This window comes from Balaenoptera acutorostrata, chromosome 5 (assembly GCF_949987535.1).
Source record: "Balaenoptera acutorostrata chromosome 5, mBalAcu1.1, whole genome shotgun sequence".
Lineage (NCBI taxonomy): Eukaryota > Metazoa > Chordata > Mammalia > Artiodactyla > Balaenopteridae > Balaenoptera > Balaenoptera acutorostrata.
The window spans coordinates 141,061,304-141,082,274 of record NC_080068.1 but is presented as its reverse complement, the minus strand read 5'-3'; the positions used below and the strand labels follow the sequence as shown (position 1 = coordinate 141,082,274).

General features: G+C 55.8%; 1 protein-coding gene across 3 annotated transcripts in view; it reads right to left on the bottom strand.

Annotated features, from left to right (window-relative positions):
- Positions 1-1,180: 1,180 nt before the first annotated feature.
- Positions 1,181-20,971, bottom strand: part of HTRA3 (HtrA serine peptidase 3) — a 33,447-nt gene continuing 13,656 nt past the window's right edge. Inside the window, exons 3-9 of one of the 3 annotated variants that reach the window (XM_007172310.2) lie at positions 20,032-20,254; positions 16,886-17,080; positions 16,117-16,149; positions 14,263-14,377; positions 6,216-6,264; positions 4,532-4,627; positions 1,181-2,877 (exon numbers count right to left, since the gene is read on the bottom strand). In XM_007172310.2, coding sequence (XP_007172372.2) covers positions 2,712-2,877; positions 4,532-4,627; positions 6,216-6,264; positions 14,263-14,377; positions 16,117-16,149; positions 16,886-17,080; positions 20,032-20,254 — 877 coding nt within the window. In that variant the 3' untranslated portion in view covers positions 1,181-2,711. Of the gene's footprint in view, positions 2,878-4,531; positions 4,628-6,215; positions 6,265-12,312; positions 13,068-14,262; positions 14,378-16,116; positions 16,150-16,885; positions 17,081-20,031; positions 20,255-20,971 lie in introns of those variants that run through there. The other 2 variants (XM_057547474.1, XM_057547475.1) reach the window with 2 other exon arrangements.

The following is a 20,971-nucleotide window of genomic DNA, read 5'->3' as shown; positions in this document are numbered from 1 at the left end:
AGCAAGGACCACGCTGCGCGGGCCGTTGTGAGTGTGCAAAGCAGGGGGCCTGCCCGGTGGGAGTGAAAGCAGAGACCTCAGAGGGCGGACAGACTTCGGACGTTCGGGCTGTTCTAGGTTGAGGGGTGGGGTGGCACAGGGCCTGCTCTGTGGGGACGGTGTGGCCCACTCTGGATGGGAGGGGAGGGATGGGGGCTGGCTGGGAGGGGGGCCGCCCCGCGGCGTGGGCTGAACCAGGCTCGGGGGCCGTGCTCTGACGCTTTCAGAGGATGCTGGTACCGCTGTAACTGTGGGAGTCCCGCGCAGGGGGGACGGGAGGGGGCGGGCGGGCCGGCGGGCAGTGGGGACCACGGCCTGGTAGGGGTTGGGAGGTGCCTCGCAGGGCTTCCTCTATGCCCGGCCCCCTCTTTCCCCAGCAGGGCCTGGGTACAGCCCAGGGGTGGGGACTGAGAAGGGTCCTCAGTTCACATGATCATCTGAGCCCTGGGATTGCAAAACTGGGATAGTGAACCAGATCCCAGAGCCGTCATTAAAAAGCCGCCTGTGACAGTTTCTGGTTCTTTTCTGCGTGTGGGTGCTGAGTGCTTTTTGGTCCGATTTCCCTTCCCCCATCCAGCCAGCTGGCCACACTCAGCATCTCCAGCGCCCGCGTGCCTGTCTCCACGCATCTCCTGTGAGCCCTTCTAGGTACTGAGCAGGATTCCGGCTGCCACCATGGCCGTCTGAGACCATCTCCTGAAATTCGCCCCGTGGCGAGTCATTTAAGTCTGGACCTATTGAGCCTCAGGCTCTCGGAGCTCGGAAAAACTTGCAGTCTGCAGTCTGAGGTCACTCCCCCGCCCCACCCCCGAGGCAGAAGGTGGCCGCGGTCACACAGAGGCCGGCTGGCGGCAGACCCTGCCGCTCTGTGAGGTTTAGAACCAAGGGACCTTGATGCTTCCGGGCTGGTGGCCCAGAACACAGGGCTGGACCCCTCCCTCTCAGCCCTGATGGGCGCCCCTCACCCTCACAACCCCACTTGTGACCCTGGGAGCTGGCCCTGGGCAAGTTCACAGCTCCCGCCATCCCTGGGCAGCCCCCGCGGTGTCCCTGGGCAGCGAGCTTTGTCCCTCCTGTTCTGCCTCATTCCCTGTTGCTGGGTGGTCTGCAGTGAGGATGACACAGCACAGATGCAGGGAAGCCTTTATCACACGGCCTGGCCGGGCACACACTGCACACTCAGCGGGCTTGCCGCTGCCAGCCGGGCGCCTCTCCAAGGGCTCTGCCCGACTGCCAGGAGGTCGGTGGTCTCAGGACCCGACTGCCAGGAGGTCGGTGGTCTCAGGACCCTCCTGCCAGGAGGTCGGTGGTCTCAGGACCCGACTGCCAGGAGGTCAGTGGTCTCAGGACCCTCCTGCCAGGAGGTCGGTGGTCTCAGGACCTGACTGCCAGGAGGTCGGTGGTCTCAGGACCCGACTGCCAGGAGGTCGGTGGTCTCAGGACCCTCCTGCCTGGGGGGAGAGGCCACGGCACGGGGAGGGGAGGGGTCTTGCCGGGGACCGGGGGGCTGGGAGTAAGTGGGGAGCCAGGGCTGAGTGGTGGGGTGGCCGGGGCGTGGGGATGCCTGGGTGCTCCGGGCGGTTGGCCCCGGGTCTCCGTGCCCACCGGTGTGTCAGCTCTGGGTCGGGAGAAGCTGCACAGCGGCGGGGGGGCTGCCCCAGGCGCCCCTGCCGGCACAGGACCGTGCGCTTGTAAACTTTAATTCCCGTACAGTAGAGAAACGTACAGTACAAGCAACACGGGGGACCGACCGCACAGTGACGCTCACGGGGCCGCCTGGAAACAGGCTCCCTGCGGAGAGGGGAGCACGTCGCCTGCTCCGGGGCGGTGCTGTGAGGCCCGCTCCGCACAGAACAGCCCGGGAGGTGCAGCCGGCTCAGTCCTCCCCTCCCCTCCCCCTGCAGGTCCCAGCGCCCTCTGCCCTCCACCCTCCACCCCAGGGTCCGCTCCCGGAGGACGGGCGGCCTTCCCGGGGGTCAGACACGCTCTGCTCCCTGCCAGCCTCTCTTGCGCCTGGGAAGGCGGGCCTCATCGCCAAGCCCCGGGGCTTGGCTGGACGGCCAGGGGACATCCCGTGGCGCCGGCTCCGGGCCAGACCCGTCACACCTGACTCCTCAAGGGGAGCAGATTGGCCGGGCAGACAGCCCTGGTCATTCAACGTGGTGGGCACGGTGCTGTTGGGTGTGGGAGGCCAGGGAGGTGCACCTGGGAGAGGAGGAGGCTGGGGGCTGAGACCTGAACAGGTGAGGGTCAGTGAGGGGAGGGGAGGAGCAGCGGGCATTTCAGAGAGGTATCCTATCGACAGGTGCAAAGGCAGGAAGGCGGGAGAGAGGGTGGGACTTCCTCCGGGGAAATGGAAGAGTTTTCTAGATCTGGGAACTTGGAAGGGCCCTCAGGAGCATTTGGTGGGCGGGGGGGACATTGGGCTGCCCCCAGGGGCACCGTGATGCTGGAGCCAATCCTCCCAGAAGGCTAAGATGCGGACCCCTGGCCAAGCCCAGCCTGTGGCTCTGGCCCTGGACGGCCGCGAGGAGGCCTCTGGCTCTGCTGAGGACCGACCTCGGTCCTTTGTCCCGACCCCATGGGAGGCAGCGGCTCTGGGCGGAACCCGTCTGCTGGCCCTTGTCCCGGCTGCAGGCTCCGGTCGGCGATGGAGGGAGGTGGCCCCACCCTCACAGGACCACCTCGGGCACAATGCTGAAGAGCAGGTCATCGTTCCCCCGCCGCACCTGCAGCAGCAGGGGGGACTCGGTCAGGACGGCCTCCTGCAGCTCGCTCGAGTCGGCCAGAGGGCGCCCGTTGACCTTGACGATGATGTCGCCATCTTGGATGCCCCCTCTGCCAACAGGAGAGACACAGGGTCACAGCACCGCCCCGAGAGGCCCGGGCCCGGGTCTGGGCACAGTGGGCTTTAACAGCAGCACGTTAAGAAAATTCATTTCAACAGGGAAGAACGGGGCCCTGACCACAAGGCTCTCACACCAGACAGAAAGCACTGTCCTACAACGGACTAGTGCTTTGTCGGTCTACTTCTCTACATCAGAAGGGCTGGGGTCACGTTCTGGCTGTAGCCTCCCTAGCTGGGCTGCCTTGGGCCAGGTGCTCGGCCCCTTCGAGCCTCAGTTTCCACATCTACAGCCCTATGTGGGAACATGCTTTGCAAATTACGAGGTCCAGGGGGTTGATTCTAACGTAAGACTTTCCCATCAGAGACAGAGTGAGCTGGGCTGGCCCCCCCATTTCTGCACCTGACTCGCCGTGACCTTCCCCTCCACCCAGAGGGCGGGCAGGGTGGCACCGTGGTTAGATGCATGGGTGATAGCACCCAGATCCACACGTGTGGGCTGTGTGACCTTGGAGGAGTGACTTTGCCAAGCCTTAGTCTTCCCATCTGAGCAATGGGACGAGAACAGCAGCCTGCGTGTCCCAGGCTGCAGTGAGGAGTAACTGAGATGATGCATGTGGAGCGCACAGCTCACATGCAGCCTTGGTCAGCAGCGGCCACCATCACCACCGAGTTCCCCTGTCTGGCTCTCGGGGTGCCCTGCATGTGGCCGCTCTCGGTGACTGCTGTCTGCTGAATCAGTGGGGTGCAGCAACTCGGAGTAAAGAGCTTGAGTTGGGGTGGTTATTCTTTGGCTTCATGGATCGGTATTTCAACAATTTTTACTGCAGGTCGGCTGCGGGCTGAGCACGTGTGCCGTGTTCACGGCGGAAGGACACAAGGGGTCCGCGTCTTCCAGCCCAGCACACAAAACAGAAAGGAGGGGTCCTGATGGGTTGAAGGGGCCACAGGGGCTGGGGGGCCCACCTGCCCGGCTCCACTCTGCACTCTGCCCTCACCCTTTACAGCAGCCCAAGACCTCAGCGTGGACTATCTCCAGCTCCCAGCGTTACAGTTAAAAGCAAGATCTGATGCAGCCCACCCACTGCACAGATGGAGCCCTGAGGCAGAGGAGGGGCAGGCGCTTGCTCAGAGCTGGTCTAGGGCACAGGTCAGCCGTGCAAGTGCGTCAGACCCCACCCACCGCACTGCCCGCCTCAGCTCCCAGGGCTGCAACATTCGACTTTTCTCTAGTAGTTGACGGTTTCCAAGAAAACGAGGCTTTATCTCATTTGATCTTGACAATGTCTCACGGGACAGGAAGAGTGGGCTGAATCATGCCCATTTCGTAGATGAGAACACTGGCCCAGAAAGACCCAGGCTGGTCCACTGTGCTGGTGAGAGCCAGGCTGACGCACAGTTCTCAGCTCGGGGTGACCTCTGCTACTCTGTCTCCCCAGACCCAAGGAAAGGACATTCTGGGCCAAGGAAGGGCACGGCCTTCACCTCTCCAGCCTGCCTCTGGCTTAGACGACTGGCCAGAATCCCACCTGCCACTCCACATTGCGTCATGCTGCCAGGAAGCTAAAGGTCATGCAAATCAGTGAAGCCCAGCCCAGGCCCTGTACCCACCTGCCCAGTCTCCCTGCTTCCTCTGGTGGAGCCTACCTCTGAGAAGGTGAATTTGGGACAACCTCTTGCACGTAAATTCCACTGCTGACCGCCGGGAAGTCTGGGTTGCTGGCCTTTAGTTCCTCCACCAAACTGAAAAGGCAGTTCCACTGTTAAGGCACTTCTTCTGAGCCTCTAAACTGACTCTTCCTTCTCTCCACCACCCAGGCCACACCAGGCATCTCCTCTGGGCTCCCACATTGGCCCGTCCTGCCACTGACCACTCTGGGTTGTCACTGATTCTTGTCTGTGTCCCCTACTCAACATGGGCTCCTCAAGAGAAACCTTGGTGAAGGTGGATGGTTAGAAGTGTAAAGAGGGGAGGGTGACGGACAGATAGATGGGAGGGTGGGGGGAGGAAGGATGAGGGAGGGAGGAAAGGTAGAGGAGGATGAACAGACAATGGGCGAATGATGCTGTGGGGAGACAGAAGACTGGATGGATGGTGCGATGGATGAATGGATGGATGACAGGGAGAGAGAAAGCACACCTTTAGAAGATAAATTGGCATATTGGTCTTGATTCCAAATTGCTTTCAGATTTATTCCCTAGGTGAACAGTTGCTGAAACAGGAAGAAGGTCATTTTAAGGAATGAGTGGGTGGGAAGGTCAGTCAGGTGAGCTTATCTCTTCCCAGAGCTCCCCAATGCAGTGACCTCATCCTTCTTCAAACCTTGGACTTGACGTTGCATTTTCTTCCCTTCAGCTTCCTTTCCTTCCTCCCTCTCCCTCCTCTTCCCCACCCCCTTCTCTATTTCACTCACTTAGTATTTCCAGGCACTCACTCTGCTGTAGACCGGGTTCTGGGAGGGGTGGGGAGCAGACAGATGAGCAGGACCCAGTCCCTGCTGCCAAGGAGCTCATGGTCAAGGTTGAGGATGGGCAATTCTGACACCATGGGACCAATGCGATGCTGGCGAGGGAAGCACAGCTTTGCAAGTGAAGAGGAGGCACCTCCTCCCACTTGAGTAGCCTGGGGAGGTAGAATAGTGTCCCTCCCACCCTCAAAATTCATGTCCACCTAGGGCCTCAGAACGTGACCTTGTTTGGAAATAGGGTCTTTGCAGATGTGGTTGGTTAAGAATCTCTAGATGAGATCAGCCTGACTTAGGGTGGGCCCTTAATCCAATGGCTGGTGTCTTTATAAGAGAAATAAGAGGGAGATTGGACACAGACACACAGGAAGCAGACGCCATGCGATGAGAAAGGCAGAGCTTGCAGTGATGCAACTACAATCCAAGAAACACCGGGAACCACCAGAAGCTGGGAGGTACAAGGAAGGATCCTACCCTGGAGCGTCCGGGGGGAGTGCAGCCCTGCTGACACCTTGATTTTGGGCTGTGGGCTTCCAGAACTGTGAGAGAATGAATTTCTATTGTTTTAAGCCACCGAGTTTGTGGTAATTTGTTATGGAAGCCACAGAAAACTAATCTGGGAGGCTTCCTGGAGGAGGGGCACCTGAATGGAGTCCTACGGAAGCCAAAGGAACCTATCAGGCAACGAGGGAAAGGCATTCCAGGCAGAGGGACTGGCCTGAGCAAAGGCTCAGAAGCCTGAGTGTGTCTGGTCTGCTGGAGCACCTGCAGGTGGCCGGGCATGTCGGGGCCAGGGTCTGGGAGGAAGCTCGAGGTGTGGGATGAGAACGGAGGGGTGGCAGGGGGCAGCGTCCTTCAGCACTCACCTTGGTGTGATGGTCCGCATCCGTATGCCAATGAAGCGCTTCTTCCAGTCTAGAAACCAAGCATGTCGGGACTCGGTTAGAGCCACCTTGAAAGCCTCTGTCCCCGCCGAGGAGCCAGGCAGGGGCAGAATTCCCCCACCCCCTACACCAGTAGTAGAAGGCAGCAGGAGCCACCCTGCTTGGACCAGCCCAGCCCCCTTGTGATCAGGCACCTAGAGTTACCTCTCTCCACTTGGCTGCTCTTGAGGAGCTGGGAGACGTCCTGGCTCTAATCTTGTGGCTTCGTGCCCACCCTCCCCCTCTCAGGCACCATCCAACCACCTCAGCTCTGACATCTGCTCTCCTGCTAAGCCCCACATCCAAACCCCAGTGGACAGTGGGGCTCTTCTCTCCAGCCTCCATCCCACAGGTTCCCCAAACTCACCTTACTCTGGTCTGAACTCGTCACCTTCCCCTGCCTTCTCCATAAATAATATATTAATTGATAATACCCAGTGAGCTCTAACCATGTGGCAGGCCCTCTGGTTGGAGCACTATACACATAATAGGCTAAGATGGTACCTCTTTGCCCCCAGCTGCTCCAGCCTGTGACTTAGACCCAGAAATAGCATTTACATATTTTAAACCATAAACAAGTTTCAGTACATTTTTAAAATGTCATATCATAAAAATATGCTCTCTGGCCACAAGGGAATTAAACTAGAAATCACAAATAGAAAGGTATCTACAAGATTCCCAATAACTTAGAAACCAAATATATATTTCTAAATAACCCATCTTTAAAGATAAATCAAAAGGGAAATTAGAAAGTATTTTAAACTGAATAAAAATGAAAATACAATGTACCAAACTTTGTGGGATGTAGGTAAAGTGGTACTTAGAGGGAAATTAATAGTACTAAAGTACCAATATTAGAAAAAGAGAAAGATATCAAATCAATAACGTCAGCTTTCTCCTTAAAAACTAGAAAACGAAGATCAAATGAAATCTAATGCAGGCAGAAGAAAAGAAATAATAAAGAGTAGAAATCAAAGAAATAGAAAACAGAAATAGTGGAGAAAATAAATGAAAACCAAAAGTTGATTCCTTGAGATCAATAAAATTGACAGGAAACTGATTAGGAAAACAAGAGAAAAGACACAATCATCAATATCAGGAGTGGGAGAGGTGACATCACTACAGATTCTACATGTATTAAGAGGATAATAAGAGACTAATATGAACAACTCAATGTCAATAAATTTGACAACTTAGGTAAACTGGACAAATTTCTTGAAATTTCTAAACTACCAAAGTTCACTCAAGAAGAAATAGATAACCTCAATAGCCCTATATCTATTAAAGAAATTGAGATTGTAGTTAAAAATCTTTCCACAAAGAAACTTCAGACCCAGACGGTCTCACAGGAGAATTCTAACTAATGTTTAAGGAAGATATCATATCAATTCTACACAAGTGGCTCTAGAAAATGGAAAATGGTACTTCTGTGACATTGTGACTTATAATAAGAAATATATATATTTTGGTCTTTGCCCAGAGTTCCTAACACATAGCTCCTAAAACTTCTGTAAGTTCCTAAAGTGATTAGAGCCACAGGGGGCATCTTTTGCTCTCAGTTCCTGAAATAGTTCCAGAACAATAAAGGTGAAATGGGTTTCTGTTATTCATAACAAGTCCCTTTCAATCACACTTGACTTTATGTTAATGAGGTGACTTTTGCAAAGCTCCTAAGGATGGGGGCTGCTTGCCAGAGGAAACAACCATGTAATTAGAGGATTGGAAATTTCAGCCCCAGCCTTCCCTACCTTGAATCTGGGGAGGGGAGAAGGGCTAGAGTTTGAATCAATTGCCAATGGCCAATGATTTATTCAATTATGCCTATGTCATGGAGCCTCCATAAAACCCTAAAAAGATGGGTTCGCAGAGCTGCTGGGTTGGTGATATGTGGAGATGCAAGGAGAACAGTGCACCCAGAGAGCATGGACTCCGCACCCCTCCCCCATACCTTGCCCTATTCATCTCTTTCATCAGTCTGTTCCTCAGACATATCCTTTCATAATAAATTGGTAATCTAGTGAGTAAACAGTTTTCCTGCTCTAGCAAATGATCCAACCCAAGAAGGGGGTCATGGGCAATTCTGACTTATAGTCACAGGTGTGCAATTGGCATCTGAAAGCAGGGTAGGGGGGCAGTCTTGTAGGACTGAGCCCTTAACTTGTGGGGTCTGATGCTATCTCCAGGTAGATGGTGTCAGAATTGAGTTAAGTTGTAAGGCACCCAGCTTGGCGTGGGGAAACCCTGCACACTGCTGACCAGATGTGTCAGAAGTGAAATAGTATCGCAGTAGAAAATTGAGAGCAGAAGAGACCGTTGAGAGAGAGTTGTTTTTTTTCCTAAACAACTTCTCAACTCATTATCCCAGTACCAAAACCAGAAAAGAAAACTAGACCAATATCCCTCATGAAGATATATGAGAAAAAAATCTTTAAATGTTTTCAGCAAATCAAATCCAACAATATATAAAAAGGATAATACGTCATGACTAAGTGAGGTTTATTCCAGGAATGCAAGGACGGTTTAATATTTAAAAACCAACCAATGAAATTTACCATATTAACAGACTAAACAGGAAAACTAGTGTCTCAAAAGATGCAGAAAAAGCATCTGACAAAATCTCACATCTACTCCTAATAACAACTACAAATAAAAGGGATCTTTTTCAACCTGATAATGAACATCTATGAAAAGCCTTTAGTTAACATCATACTTAATGGTGAAAAACTGAAGATTTCTCCCTAACACCATTAATAAGGCAAGGATGTCCACTCTCACTACTTTTATTCAATATTTTTATAGAAGGGTCTAGCCAGGCAATAAAAAAAAAAGCATTCAGATTGGAAAGAAGTAAAACTGTCTTTATTCACAGACTGCATAATCACCTATTTAGAAAACCTGATGCAATCTACCAAAAAGAACTAATCAGTGAGTTGTCAAAGTTGCAGGATCTCTTATGATCAACATACAAAAATCAATTTTATTTGCATATTCTAGTGACAAACAATCAGACATTGAAATATACGAGAATAATTTTGAATAGCATCAAAATTTCAAAATACTTAGGAATAAATCTGATGAAAGATGTGTAAAACCTGTGCTCCGAAAACTAGAAAACTCTGCTGAGAGAAATCAAAGAAGACTTAAATAGTGAGGCGGTATCTCTGTTCAGGGGCCAGAAGATTTAATATAGGTAAAATGACAATTTTCCCCCAATCAATCTATAGATTCAGCACATCCCAATCAAAACACCAGCAGGGTTTTTTTGGGGAGTAGGGATTGACTAGCTGATTCTAAAATTTGTATGGAAATGCAGAGGATTTAGAAGAACCAAAGCAACTTTGAAAAGGAAGACCTGTTGGAAGACTGACTTCAAGACTCATCATAAAGCTACAGTCAAGAGGACAGTAATGTTGGTATAAAGAGGGACAAAAAGACAAGTGGAACAGAATATACTCATTTTGTTTTTGACAAAGGCGCAAAGGTGATTCAGTAAAGAAGGGCAGTCTTTTCAACAAATTATGCTGGAACAACTGAATATCCAAAGCAAGAAAAGAAAAAATAACTTGATTCATATTTGGCACTATTTTAAAAAATTAATTCAAAGCAAATAATAGTCCTAGGTCTAAAACCTCACAAAGTAAAACTTTTGGGAGAAAATGTAAGAGAAAATCTTCCTGGACCTTTGGTTAGCAAAGATCTCTTTGATATAACACTAGATTCACAATCCATGTACAAAAATTGGTAAATTAGACTTCATCAAAATTTACAAAACTTCTGCTCTTAAGAGAATGAAAAGACAAGCCACCAGGAGAAGATATTTGCAATTCATTTATCTGACAAAGGGATCCTATCCAGAATGCATAAAGAATTCTCATAACTTAACACGAACAAGTCCAGTTTTAAAAATGGGCAAATTATGTAAACAGACATTTCACCAAGGAAGACTGATAGATGTTCCAGATGGTGGAACCCTGTGGGAGATGAGGTCAGAGCACGTGGGAGCCCTGACCCCATCAATCTGGTGGGCTTTGGGTTTGGGGTTTTACTCCCAGTGAGGTGGAGCCTGGAGAGGGTTTGCACAGAGACACACCACGGTCTGCCTTAAATTTTGAAAGAAGCTCCTCTGGCAGTGGGAAGAGTCTGGGGTGGGGGCGGGGCAAGGGCAGGGACAGAGGAGCAGAGAGGAGATGAGTGTCCCTGGTGGCTGGCTTGGGGGGTGGAGCTGGAGATGGCAAGAGAGCAGTAGGGGATGGACAGATCCCCAAGGTAGGGCCAGCGGGGCTGCCTGATGGATTGGATGCAGGTGGGAAAATCTGGAAGGATGGAGCTGCCATAACTGAGGAGGGGAATGGTGATGGGGACACACAGATTGTGGGGGTGTGGGGGTGACAAGCAGTTGTACATCTGAGTCTAGGGTTTGGGGAGAGAGTCAGGCTGGAGGTGTGTAAATTTGGGGGAGTCACTCTCTAGATGGCACTTAAATCCACAAGACTGGATGAGGTCCTCAGAGGAGAGGGGTAGGGCCCGGGGCCTGAGGCCTCAGCCCTCCATCCTGCTCCCGACATGAGTACTGGCCACTGATCAGCTTCGCTCACAGCCCCAAGGTCATGCTTACCAAAGAGGAAGAAACCCGCGGCTTCGAGAAGCGTAGCCCAGGGTCACCTGAGGCCAGCGGCTGTCCTGTTAGATCTCCTGGGGCAGGAGATCCCTGACCCTCCACCGACCCGGGAGCACCGGGCCCCGCCCACTCGCGGGCTCTCCAGAAACAGAATCATAACTGCAACCCTTCGTCTTCCCGTCCTTATTGGAAAATCACCTAAGTGATGCGTGTCCGATGCTGGAAGCAAGGCTTGGAGGGAGGCTGGGTGCCCTGTTTCTTTCTAAACATGTCACAGAACCACGCTGATCCAAAGTGAGGCAAGTACATCAAAGACGGTAACAAAACAACAGTGCAGGAGGGGAGGGGAAGTGATTGCCTGAAGGGGGCGGATGGTCTCCGGGGAAGGAGGAATGCACCGAAGGGTACATTTTCACATGGTCAACTGCACTCCACGTGAACTGACTCTCACTTCAACAAACAAGCAGACACGAGAGTGACGCACACACCTGGACTTCTCGGCATCAAGACTGATCTCTGATTTGCCCCAGGGCCCCCCTCCCAGGAAATGCCCCTCACTCCCCCTTGCTCAGGCCTTCGCCATGTCGGTGTATAGTCGACACCCCATGGTCCAGCGGGTCCTATTGGCTCCAAGTGCAAAACAGATCCCGGACCCAACCAGCCCTCACCCCACAGCTGCCACCCCCGAGCCTGGCCGCCAGAAAGGCTGTTGTGGGCCCCTAACTGGTCTCCGGCATCGACTCTTGTCTCCCCGAAATGGACTCTGTAGATTAATGTTGTATCCTGCAACTTAACTGAGTTTTCGGACGGGTTCTATTTGTTTTTGGGTGTCGCCTTCAGCATTTTCTATATAGAGTACCATGTCGTCTACAAAGAGTGACAGTTTTCCTTTTTCCTCTGCCATTGGATTCCTCTTCTTTCTTTCCTTTTTTTTTTTTTCATTTAATTATTATGGCTAGGACTTCCTAGACCATGTTGAATGACAGTGGCGAGTGTGGTCAGGGTTAGACTTATGTGTAAGCATAACTGGCCCTCTTCCCTTTCCTCCCTCTCCAACTCTCTGAGGCTTCCAGGAAGGACAGGACTAGTCCAGGGTCACACATGACTCAGGGAGTTGAGCTGAACCACTGTTTTTCTGCCCCTCAGTCCTGGGCATAAGTTTGTGTACTATCTGCATACCTTCTGGGCGGACACCTAGGATGGCCCAGCCCACTAACTCAATCACCCGCTGTGGGTACACGTTAGTCCTAAGGCTGGCTGAACCCCCAGACACTCCTGGGGCCACTCTTACCTTGAAAGTCCCCCAGAGGCCTCTGCCCCCCAATCCCTAGATGGAAACAAGAAACGCACCTTAACTAACATCCCCTCACTATAATAAAAAGACAGTTAGTCTTAAAGAAATTTAGATTAACTGGGTTTGGATGAATTGGTATTTTTATTTCAAAAAAAACCCCTAAAAGTGAACATCAGTCAATTTCAGAAGGCTTTAAAATTATAAATTCAGTCATTCAGCTAAAATTTGTTGGGCTCTTTCCTTAGTCCACGTGTCCTCAGGGAGGTGACAGCTCTGGGGACAGGGGACGAGTGTTCCCTGGGGCCTGGGGTGAGGTCAGTGCTGAAGGGGACAGTCCCCGTACAACAAAGGATGGGGACAGTCCCTGCACAACAACAGAGGAAGAGAGAAAAAAGAAGAGGATGTTATCACCCCATATCCAACAAAACAGTCACCCCACAGCTCAATCTGTGCCAAGTACAGCCCCACTGATTTCCAGGAAGGTGGCCAAAGTCAAAGGCACCCCTGGAGCAGAGGAAAATTAAACTGGAAAACTAGGTTATTAGAGAAAAAACCAAGTGTGGTACAAAGGTGCAGCCCTGGATCAAGTTCTGAGCTTCCTAGCAGCCAAGGAGAAAAGGGCTCAAGAGGTGAGATGATCCCCTGGCCAACAGAAGCCTTCAGCTTCTTTAGGGAAGACCGGCTGTGCCCTGGCTTCAGGCTGTCTTCACATAGGGACACGGATGAACCAAACGGGGTCCTCAACTGCGGTTCTTCAGAGGACCAGTCCTCCTAGCCCTGGTCTGGGCTGTACTGGAGTCTGTATACTTGGCTGGTGGGGGCGTGGAGGATGGGGCAAGCGTGAAGAAGTGCCCCTGCCCTCAGTGGACTGCTGGCGAGGGGGCTGGGAGGAGACAGGGAGCAACGTGAAGGTGTGAGCAGGAGGGCTGAGTCAGGTCTGCGCGCTGGCCACGAGGGGTCATGGGAGACAAAATGGGCGGAAGGAGAAGTTGCTCAGGTGAAGAGAATGGTGGGAAGGTGGAGGCCGCCAGGAAAGGTCCTGAGATCAGAAACGTGGCCCTCCTCTGGAGAGTGGCCGTGACCACCGACTTTGGGAAAGCGGCTGGCCTGTCCTCACTAGGGACAGGGGACGGTCACCTGGCCTTGTCAAGGCCTCTCCCAGGTGGATGCTCGTGGCCACCTGGGAGCGGGCAGGGTGGGCTGGACATGCCTGTGTGGACGGGGGTAGGAGATGGAGGACGAGAAGAGGGTGATGTCCAAGCATCAGGACCTCGGGCTCTGCTCCCCCGGAGTAGAGGCTACACTGCCCGGCAGCCTGCATGGCCAGAGGCTGAAACAGGGAGGACTCACAGATGGGCAGGTGGATGGGTGGAAGGAAGGAAGGGTGAATAGGTGGATGGATGAACAGAAGGAAGGAGGGATGGAAGGAAAGAAAGAAGGAAAAGGAAGGAAGAAAGGAAGGATAGATGGATGAAGGGATGAGTGGATGGATGGATGAATGGATGTATGAGTGGGTGCACGGATGGGTGGGTGGGTAGAAGAATGGATGGGTGCATGGGGGGATGGGTGGTTGGATGGGTGTGTTGGTGGGTGAATGGATGGGTGTGTTGGTGGGTGAAGGGATGGGTGTGTTGGTGGGTGAAGGGATAGGTGGGTGGATGGGCAGATGGGTGGGTGGGTTGGTGAGTGGGTGGGTGGTTGGATGGATGTGTTGGTGGGTGAAGGGATGGGTGGGTGGATGGGCAGATGGGGAGGTGGATGCAGGGAAGGAAGCACTGGGTTCTGACAACTACGGAGCAACCCAGACAAGTGAAGCCCAGGGGTCAAACCCCTGGAGGTGGGAGGTGAGGTTGATGATCCCCAGCCGGAGGGGCCAGTCTGGAGGGGCAGGCGTGAACGTGGCCAGGAAGTGGAAGACCTGAAAGAGGCTGAGGTATCCCGGGGCGGGGGTCTCAGGACATCAGGACTGGGTCAGGAGTGAGCGTGGGCACACAGCACCGCAGGATCTCCTGGCCCGGCTGGAGGCTGTGGGCTCAGCCCTGGGACAGCCTCCCGGCCTCCACGTGGGAGCTCCGTACCTTTGCCGTGCTTGTCCTGGAACTCCGTGAGGAAGCGCGTGATGCGGTCTGAGGGGATGGCAAAGGAGATGCCGGCCGCAACCTTGAGCGTGTTGATGCCAATGACCTCGCCGTCCTGGGCAGGTGATCAGAGCGGGTGGTCACTCGGGGAGCCCAAGCGACCTCTGCCCTCAGCAGCAGAGCAGTGTGTCCACGGCTCGGCTCCCAGAGGGGACCCTGGCCATCAGCGCCCTCCCTGAGAAGCTCCGAAAAGGTGCTCTGGGGTTCACACCTGGGTCAGGGACCCCCACCTCTCCCGCCATTTGCCTCCAAAGCTGACCCCGCCCCCATCGCTGGAGAGTGTCGGCCGGGGAAGCTTGCAGTCTGCCCCTGAGAAGCAGAGCCCGCTGACCGAGGACACCCCCAGGCAGCATTCTGAGGGGCTGGAGCCAAGAGGGACGTGATGAGGACTGTGGGACCCCCCACCCCTCCTTCTAGAAGCAGGGTGGGGCAAGTGGGCCCAGGGCCGCCCCCAGCATCCCCCCTCCTTTCTGTCCCTTTGGAGCTGGGCTCCCGCCCTGCCCTGGCCCGCCCGCCGCAAGGCTGCTGCAGCTTGGCCGGATCTGCAGCCTGAGGCCTCTCTCCTGGACCTAGCCCCTCCCTCAGCCCGGCAGGCACCCCTGCCCTGGCTCTCCCGTTCACCTCCGGGGGTGACACCTGCACACGACACCCAGGCCAGGGCCTGGCCTGGTCACCAGGGGTCCCCTCTGGGGCCTGCCGCAGAGCTTTGGACAAAGGCATACTTCGCCTGCCTGGTCCCCAAGTGCCCATCCCCACCTGTTCCCCAGGAGCCGTGAGGTGGGAGGACCAGGCGAGGAGAGGATCCAGGGATGGAGAGTCTCTCATCGGCCCTGTATGCCCATCCCCCTCCGCCTGGACCACAGAGCGTGGCCTCCTGACCTCCGGCCTAAAGTCCTCCCACACGAGCTTTCTTGAACACCAGCGCTATGGCTCAGCACTGCTGGAAGAGCCTAGGGCTTGTCAGGGCGCAGGGAGACGCACCCTCCGCGTCAGGACGTGGCGCGCCAGCCTCCTTGCACTGTTTCCCACCTGTTGCTCCAGCAGCGACACCTGCCTGTACGCCTCCACCCCGTGCCCGTGCTCTGCCCTCTCGCTGGAATATCTTTCTCCTGCACGTCCCCATCCACCCAAACCCTCCATCTCCACAGCCCTGATGAGATGCTCCCGCCTCCAGGAAGCCCTCCCTGATATCACGTCAGCTGCCAGGTCCCCCGGCCCAGTGTCCCTCTGGAGTCCTCCCTGCTCCTCATACTGTGCTTGGGTGTGTCCCTGCCTGACCCCCTCCTTGGATGGGACCCGCCTCCCGAGCACTGCCTGAATGGCAAGGCTAAGGCGTTCCCCTGAGATCTGGCACTGGGGGAACAGGCATCTGTGTCTTACAGAGGGCTGGACCTCAGCTGGCCTGGTCTATCCTTACATGGCCCAGACGCAGGGACCAAACCCAGGGAGCCTGGGTGCCGAGGTGCGTGGCACGCCCATCTCGTCTCCTGTCAACACGACAACAGGGGGACCCAGAGGGGGTGACTCGTCCCCAACCTGTGTCCCCTGTCCCAGGTCCACCACAGGCACACAGCCCCGGCCTGGGCTGCTGTTCTCGGGGCGTCCCTCACTCCTCTGACAGCACCAGCTCCCCTGGGGGCACGGGGCAGCACGTGCTCGGGGTCATATCCTCCTCCCGGGCCTCCAGGCTGTTGGCTGTGTTCTGGGTCCCACGCCTGCCTCGAGGCTGTGCCCCACCCGCCATGTGAGCAGAGCCCCCGAAAACTCGAGGCCCCTGCTCTAGGGGACACTTACCAGGTTCACCAGCGGTCCCCCGGAGTTCCCGTACTGCAGGGCGAAGAAATTCGACATTAGCTGTGCCCTGGGCCCCCCAACCCTGAGGGTTCCTGAAGCTTTTTCTTCCAACTACCATTCCAACCAGCACAGAAACATGTAATTGAATGTCATCCCCGGACAACGTCGAAAGGCCTCATCACTGTCTCCCATTTCATAGATAAGAAAGCTGAGGCCCACAGAGGCCAAGTGCACGGCCGTCTGATCATCAGGGTCTGACCTGCCCCGTGCTGTCTGCACAGACCTCATGGGCTCCCTCCAGCCTCACATCCACAGGAAGGGCAGCAGCAGGCGGATGCAGGATGGGGCACCATTTCTCATCCCACCAGCCTCGAGGAGTCTCTCAAAGACTAACGCTTCCAGAAGAGGGTCTGAACCATGGCAAAGCCAGAGAGGCAGGTGCCGGCCGTCAGAGTACTTTGTGAATGCAAAAGGTGTCATCCAACATAATAGCAATAATAACAATAGTAGTAATAATCAATGTTGACCGGGGTGTGTATTTGGGCAAAGATATTTCAGGGGCCTCGGCTATGCCTCCACCTCCCTGAAGGGCTGTCCCGGGTCAGGGCAGCAGCCTCTAACTCCCAGGGCCAGCCTGGCACCCATGGGTAGAAGTCACAGGGAGTCAGAGCTCCGCTTCGTCTAAAGAAAGAACTTTCTAGCCAGTGGCTGCGCCCAGTGCTGGAGAGGGCTCTGGGGACACAGCCCCGTGGCTACGGCGGGCGCTCACGTTGATGATGGCGTCCGTCTGGATGTAGTCCATGTCCGAGTCCCGGAGGCCCAGCTCCCGGCCGTCCCGCTGGGCCGTGCTGACGATGCCCGTGGTCACGGTGTTCTGCAGGGCGAAGGGGCTACCAATGGCCACCACAAACTCGCCGGGCCGCAGGTCTGCCGAGTGGCCCAGCGACAGCGCCGGGAGCTTTTTCTGGGGGGGGGAGGTGGGGAGGACACGGGGAGGGAGGCTCAGCTGTCGGCCTTCGGTGGGACCAGAGCCAGATCACGTCCAGGCCCCCCGGCGGGGTGGTCCCTGGAGCAGCTGGACAGAGCCGTCAGGGCTGCAGACCAAGGCAAGTCTGGCTGCCCCGTGGTGGCCACGAGACCCAGGGCTGGTGTTCACAGAGCAGAGGCTCAGCCCCCCAGTGACCACAGGTGTCCCTAGGGCAGGCCTCAGGGGTCCGTCATAGGGAGAGTGCACAGAGGGTCCAGCCGGGCACGGCCTCCGAGGTCACTGAGCCCAGTGGTTCAGTGGTCCCAGATCCCTCTGAAAATCCGACAAAAGCCACGGACAGCAGCACCCTGAAAATGCACACACTGATGTGTGGAATGGGGTCTGCGGGAGCCCTGGAGCCCAGTGGGGACCCGCGATACTGGTTTTGAAATCCGATGCAGCTCAACCTGATCTCCCAATATAGACACACAGGGAAGCTGAGGCCAGAGAGATAAAGCGACTTAACCACGTTCTGCGTCCCCGTCCCGCCCCTGCACACCGAGGACACCCGCACTCTCCCCTCCTGTTTTCTCCTGGAGCCAGCGGAGCCTGTCTGTCTGTCTGTCTGTCTGTCTGACTCTGCATCTGGACTGGGAGCTCTGAGAGGGGCCGTGCCTTATTTGTCTCCATGTTCTGGAAGCTGCAGGGAGCAAGCTCAGAGGAGGAGATGCCCGTGAACTTGGAGGGTTTCCTGGTTTTGATGGTGCACCCCTCATGTCAGATGTCACCCCGGGGGGAGGGGCGGCATGTGGGACCCCTCAGCACCACTTCTGCAGCTTCCTGTGGGTCTGTTCTTATTTCCAGATAAAAAGTCTTCCTCACAAGGTGCTGGAGTTTCCCCACCAATGGTGCGTCAGTGACAAAGGCAACTACAGGAAGCGAACTTCCAGGTGAACTAAATAACATGAAATGCATGTGCTAATTGTGGAGGGGAGTAAAGCTTCTAGACTACACAATGGAAAAAGGAAGAAAAGCCCCGGAGATGGCTGCGCTCAGATCACAGGGGCCTCGGCTAACTCTGGAAGTCGGGGGGCAGGATCCCGCACTGTGGACCCTCGGGGCTGTGGGTTCCAATCTGGCCTCTGCTCTCTGCTCCCAGGTCAGGAGTTTCCCCTTTTTACGCAGTGCCACCATGTCAAATAAGAATTTTTCCCTGTTTTTCATAGCAGCTCTCGATAAAGGTAGAAAGGTAAACGCCTGTAAACGGAGTGAGGGGACCTCCGGGCGGGTTAAGGAGACAACAAGCGGCTGTGCCCACGTGGGAGATGTGGGGTCTCAACGCACCACTTTCTGTGCTGCTGGACGGCGAAACCTCAGTAAGTGGCACAAAGGGTCCCAGGTGGAGGAACCGGGCGCTGCAATCGGGGTAAGGACCCAGAAGAACAACGCGGGTCGGCAGCTTTCCCCAGAGCTTGGTTTGATGCCGCGTGCAGGGCTCGGAGGCTAAGAGGCAGACCTGCTGTCAGGAGAACCGCTGCAGGCGCTGGGCATCTCTGGGCACCAGGGCACCTGGGTCTTACTGACTCTGCTGGCATCTTTGGCCCCAGGTGGCCGCTGGGGTGCGCCCCTGCCCCACCCCCCCGGGATTCCAGTGCCTGGAAGGGGAGAGACCCAGAGACAGCCAGACAGAGCTAATCCAGCTCTGTCTCTCCCCACAGGGGTCCTTGGGCAGGGGTCGCAAACTGTGGCCCTTGGTCAAATCCAGCCCAATCCAGCAGCCTCTTCTGTAAATAATCTTTTCTTGGACCACAGCCCAGCCATCTGGCCTGTGGCTGTTTTCCCAGTCCAGTGCAGAGAAGTTGCTACAGAGACCACGGGGCCCGCGAAGTCTAAATCATTTACTACCTGGTGCTTCACAGGAAAAGTGCCCCAGCCTCTGTCCTTGAGTACATCCCTCCTCCCGCAGCCCCAGTTTTCTCGTCTTTAAAATGGAGGTGGCGTTCCCAGACTCAGTAACTACTGGGAAAGGGCTCAGAAGTGGGCAAGGGTCTCCGTTAGGATAGTGGCGTGGAGCCATTAAACCTCGTCTCCCGTGATCGGCCAAGAGGACGCCTCCTTGCAAAAGACCGATCATCTCAAGTGCTGGCAGCTTTATTCAGAGGGAGCAGAAGCCAGGTTCAGACTCAGCCAAGCTGGACTCGCCAGCCCAGATGGGCCCGCCCCTCAGGGACCTCATGGCATAGGCAGGGCACAGGTCACCGCAGGTGAGCCCGCAGTGGCCCCCAGAGTCGTGACCACAACGCTGGACGACAAGAAACACGCTGGAGGGAGTCTAGGACTTAGCCGAGTGGGCCCAACCTGCCCTTGGTTAGACTGACCTCGGGCAATCACCTGACTCCCCAGGCCTCAGTTTCCCCTCTGAAATAGCCGGACCCTGGCGCCCCTCCCGCCAAGGGCTACGGTGGGGATTGGGGGGTGTGCTCAGGCTGGCCTCCCAGGAATGGCCAGTGGTAGTCACGGAGGAGCATTGTGGCCCCAGGGTAGGCCTGCCTGCTCAGCTGGGGTGCCGATGTGGAAGTGGGGGGATGCAGGGGGTCAAGTATCCCAAGTGCTCCCCACTGGCCTCTGTCACCCCCACGGGGACAGCGGCATCCCCAGGAATGGGCCCGGGAGGGACAACGGAAGTGTCCTGGGCCTCGGAGACCCTCCGTGTGGGAGTGGCTGTGGGCAGCACAGAGCCTGCTCTGCCCTGCACGGGCGGCTCAGGGGAGGCACAGGGCGATGTCCGGACGCCCGGGTTCTAGTCTGACTAGACCCAAGACTGGGGACACATCGCCGGTCCCCGGGGGTCTCAGTTCCTCCGAGTGTCCGACGGGAGGGCTGGGCCAGCGCGTCTCAGAGCCCCGGGGTCCAGGAAGGGTTCCCCCCATCCCCTGCCGCCCACTCACCTTGGGGTGGATCTTGATGGTGGCGATGTCCGACTTCTTGTCGATGTCTTTGATGGTGGCCTCGTAGGTGTCACCGTTCTGCAGCTGCACCTTGAGCTGCTGCCGGCCTGAGACGGTGTTGGTGCTGGACACCACGTGGGCGTTGGTGACGATCAAGCCAGCCTCCGACATGATGAAGCCTGAGCCGCTGGACAGGGGCACGTTGCGGCCGAACAGAGGGTGTCTGCGGGGAGCCAAGCACTGGGTTCAGGATTGGGGTGGGGGTCGGCCACAGCAGTGGGCCGGGGAGAAAGGAGCAGAGCTAGTGCCTGGGCTTGGCATCCACCAGGCCCAGGGTCGAATCCCAGCTCTGCCACCTCCTGGCTGTGGCCTTGGCCAGGTCATTAAGTCTAGACCCACTTCACAGCCGCAAAGAGGGGCCCATGATCTGTGACTTGCCATCTGCGAGGATGAGTCAGGAGGCCCGTGAATGTCAGATCCATGACGAAACAGCAGGCACTTCCTGCCCTGGAGCCAGACAGACCAGGATTCTAACCTCAAGTCCAGTCCCCACGTACATCTGCCTGACTGTGGGCAGGAGGCCGATCCCTCTGAGCCTCAGTCTCCCCATCTAGGAAATGGGCTAACAGCACCTGCTCCACTAAGCCGGGGGCCTGCAGGCAGTTGGTCAACGAGCAGGGCTGCTCCTGGCACAGGGAAGACGCAGGGATGTACACCGGGCCTCCGTGGACTGTCACACAGCAGGTCCCCAGGGGATGTCAGTGTCCCAGATCTCTGGCTGCGCAGAGAGAGGGTCTAAACACCGAGGGGAGCGTGCTCCCACCTCCCTCTGGCGCCTCCCCACTGCTGCCTACCCTGAAGCCCCAGATGGCGTGAGGAGCAGAGCTGGCGAGGCTCTGTTCCGTGAATCCCACGCCACGTGCCTACAGGGGGAGCCCTG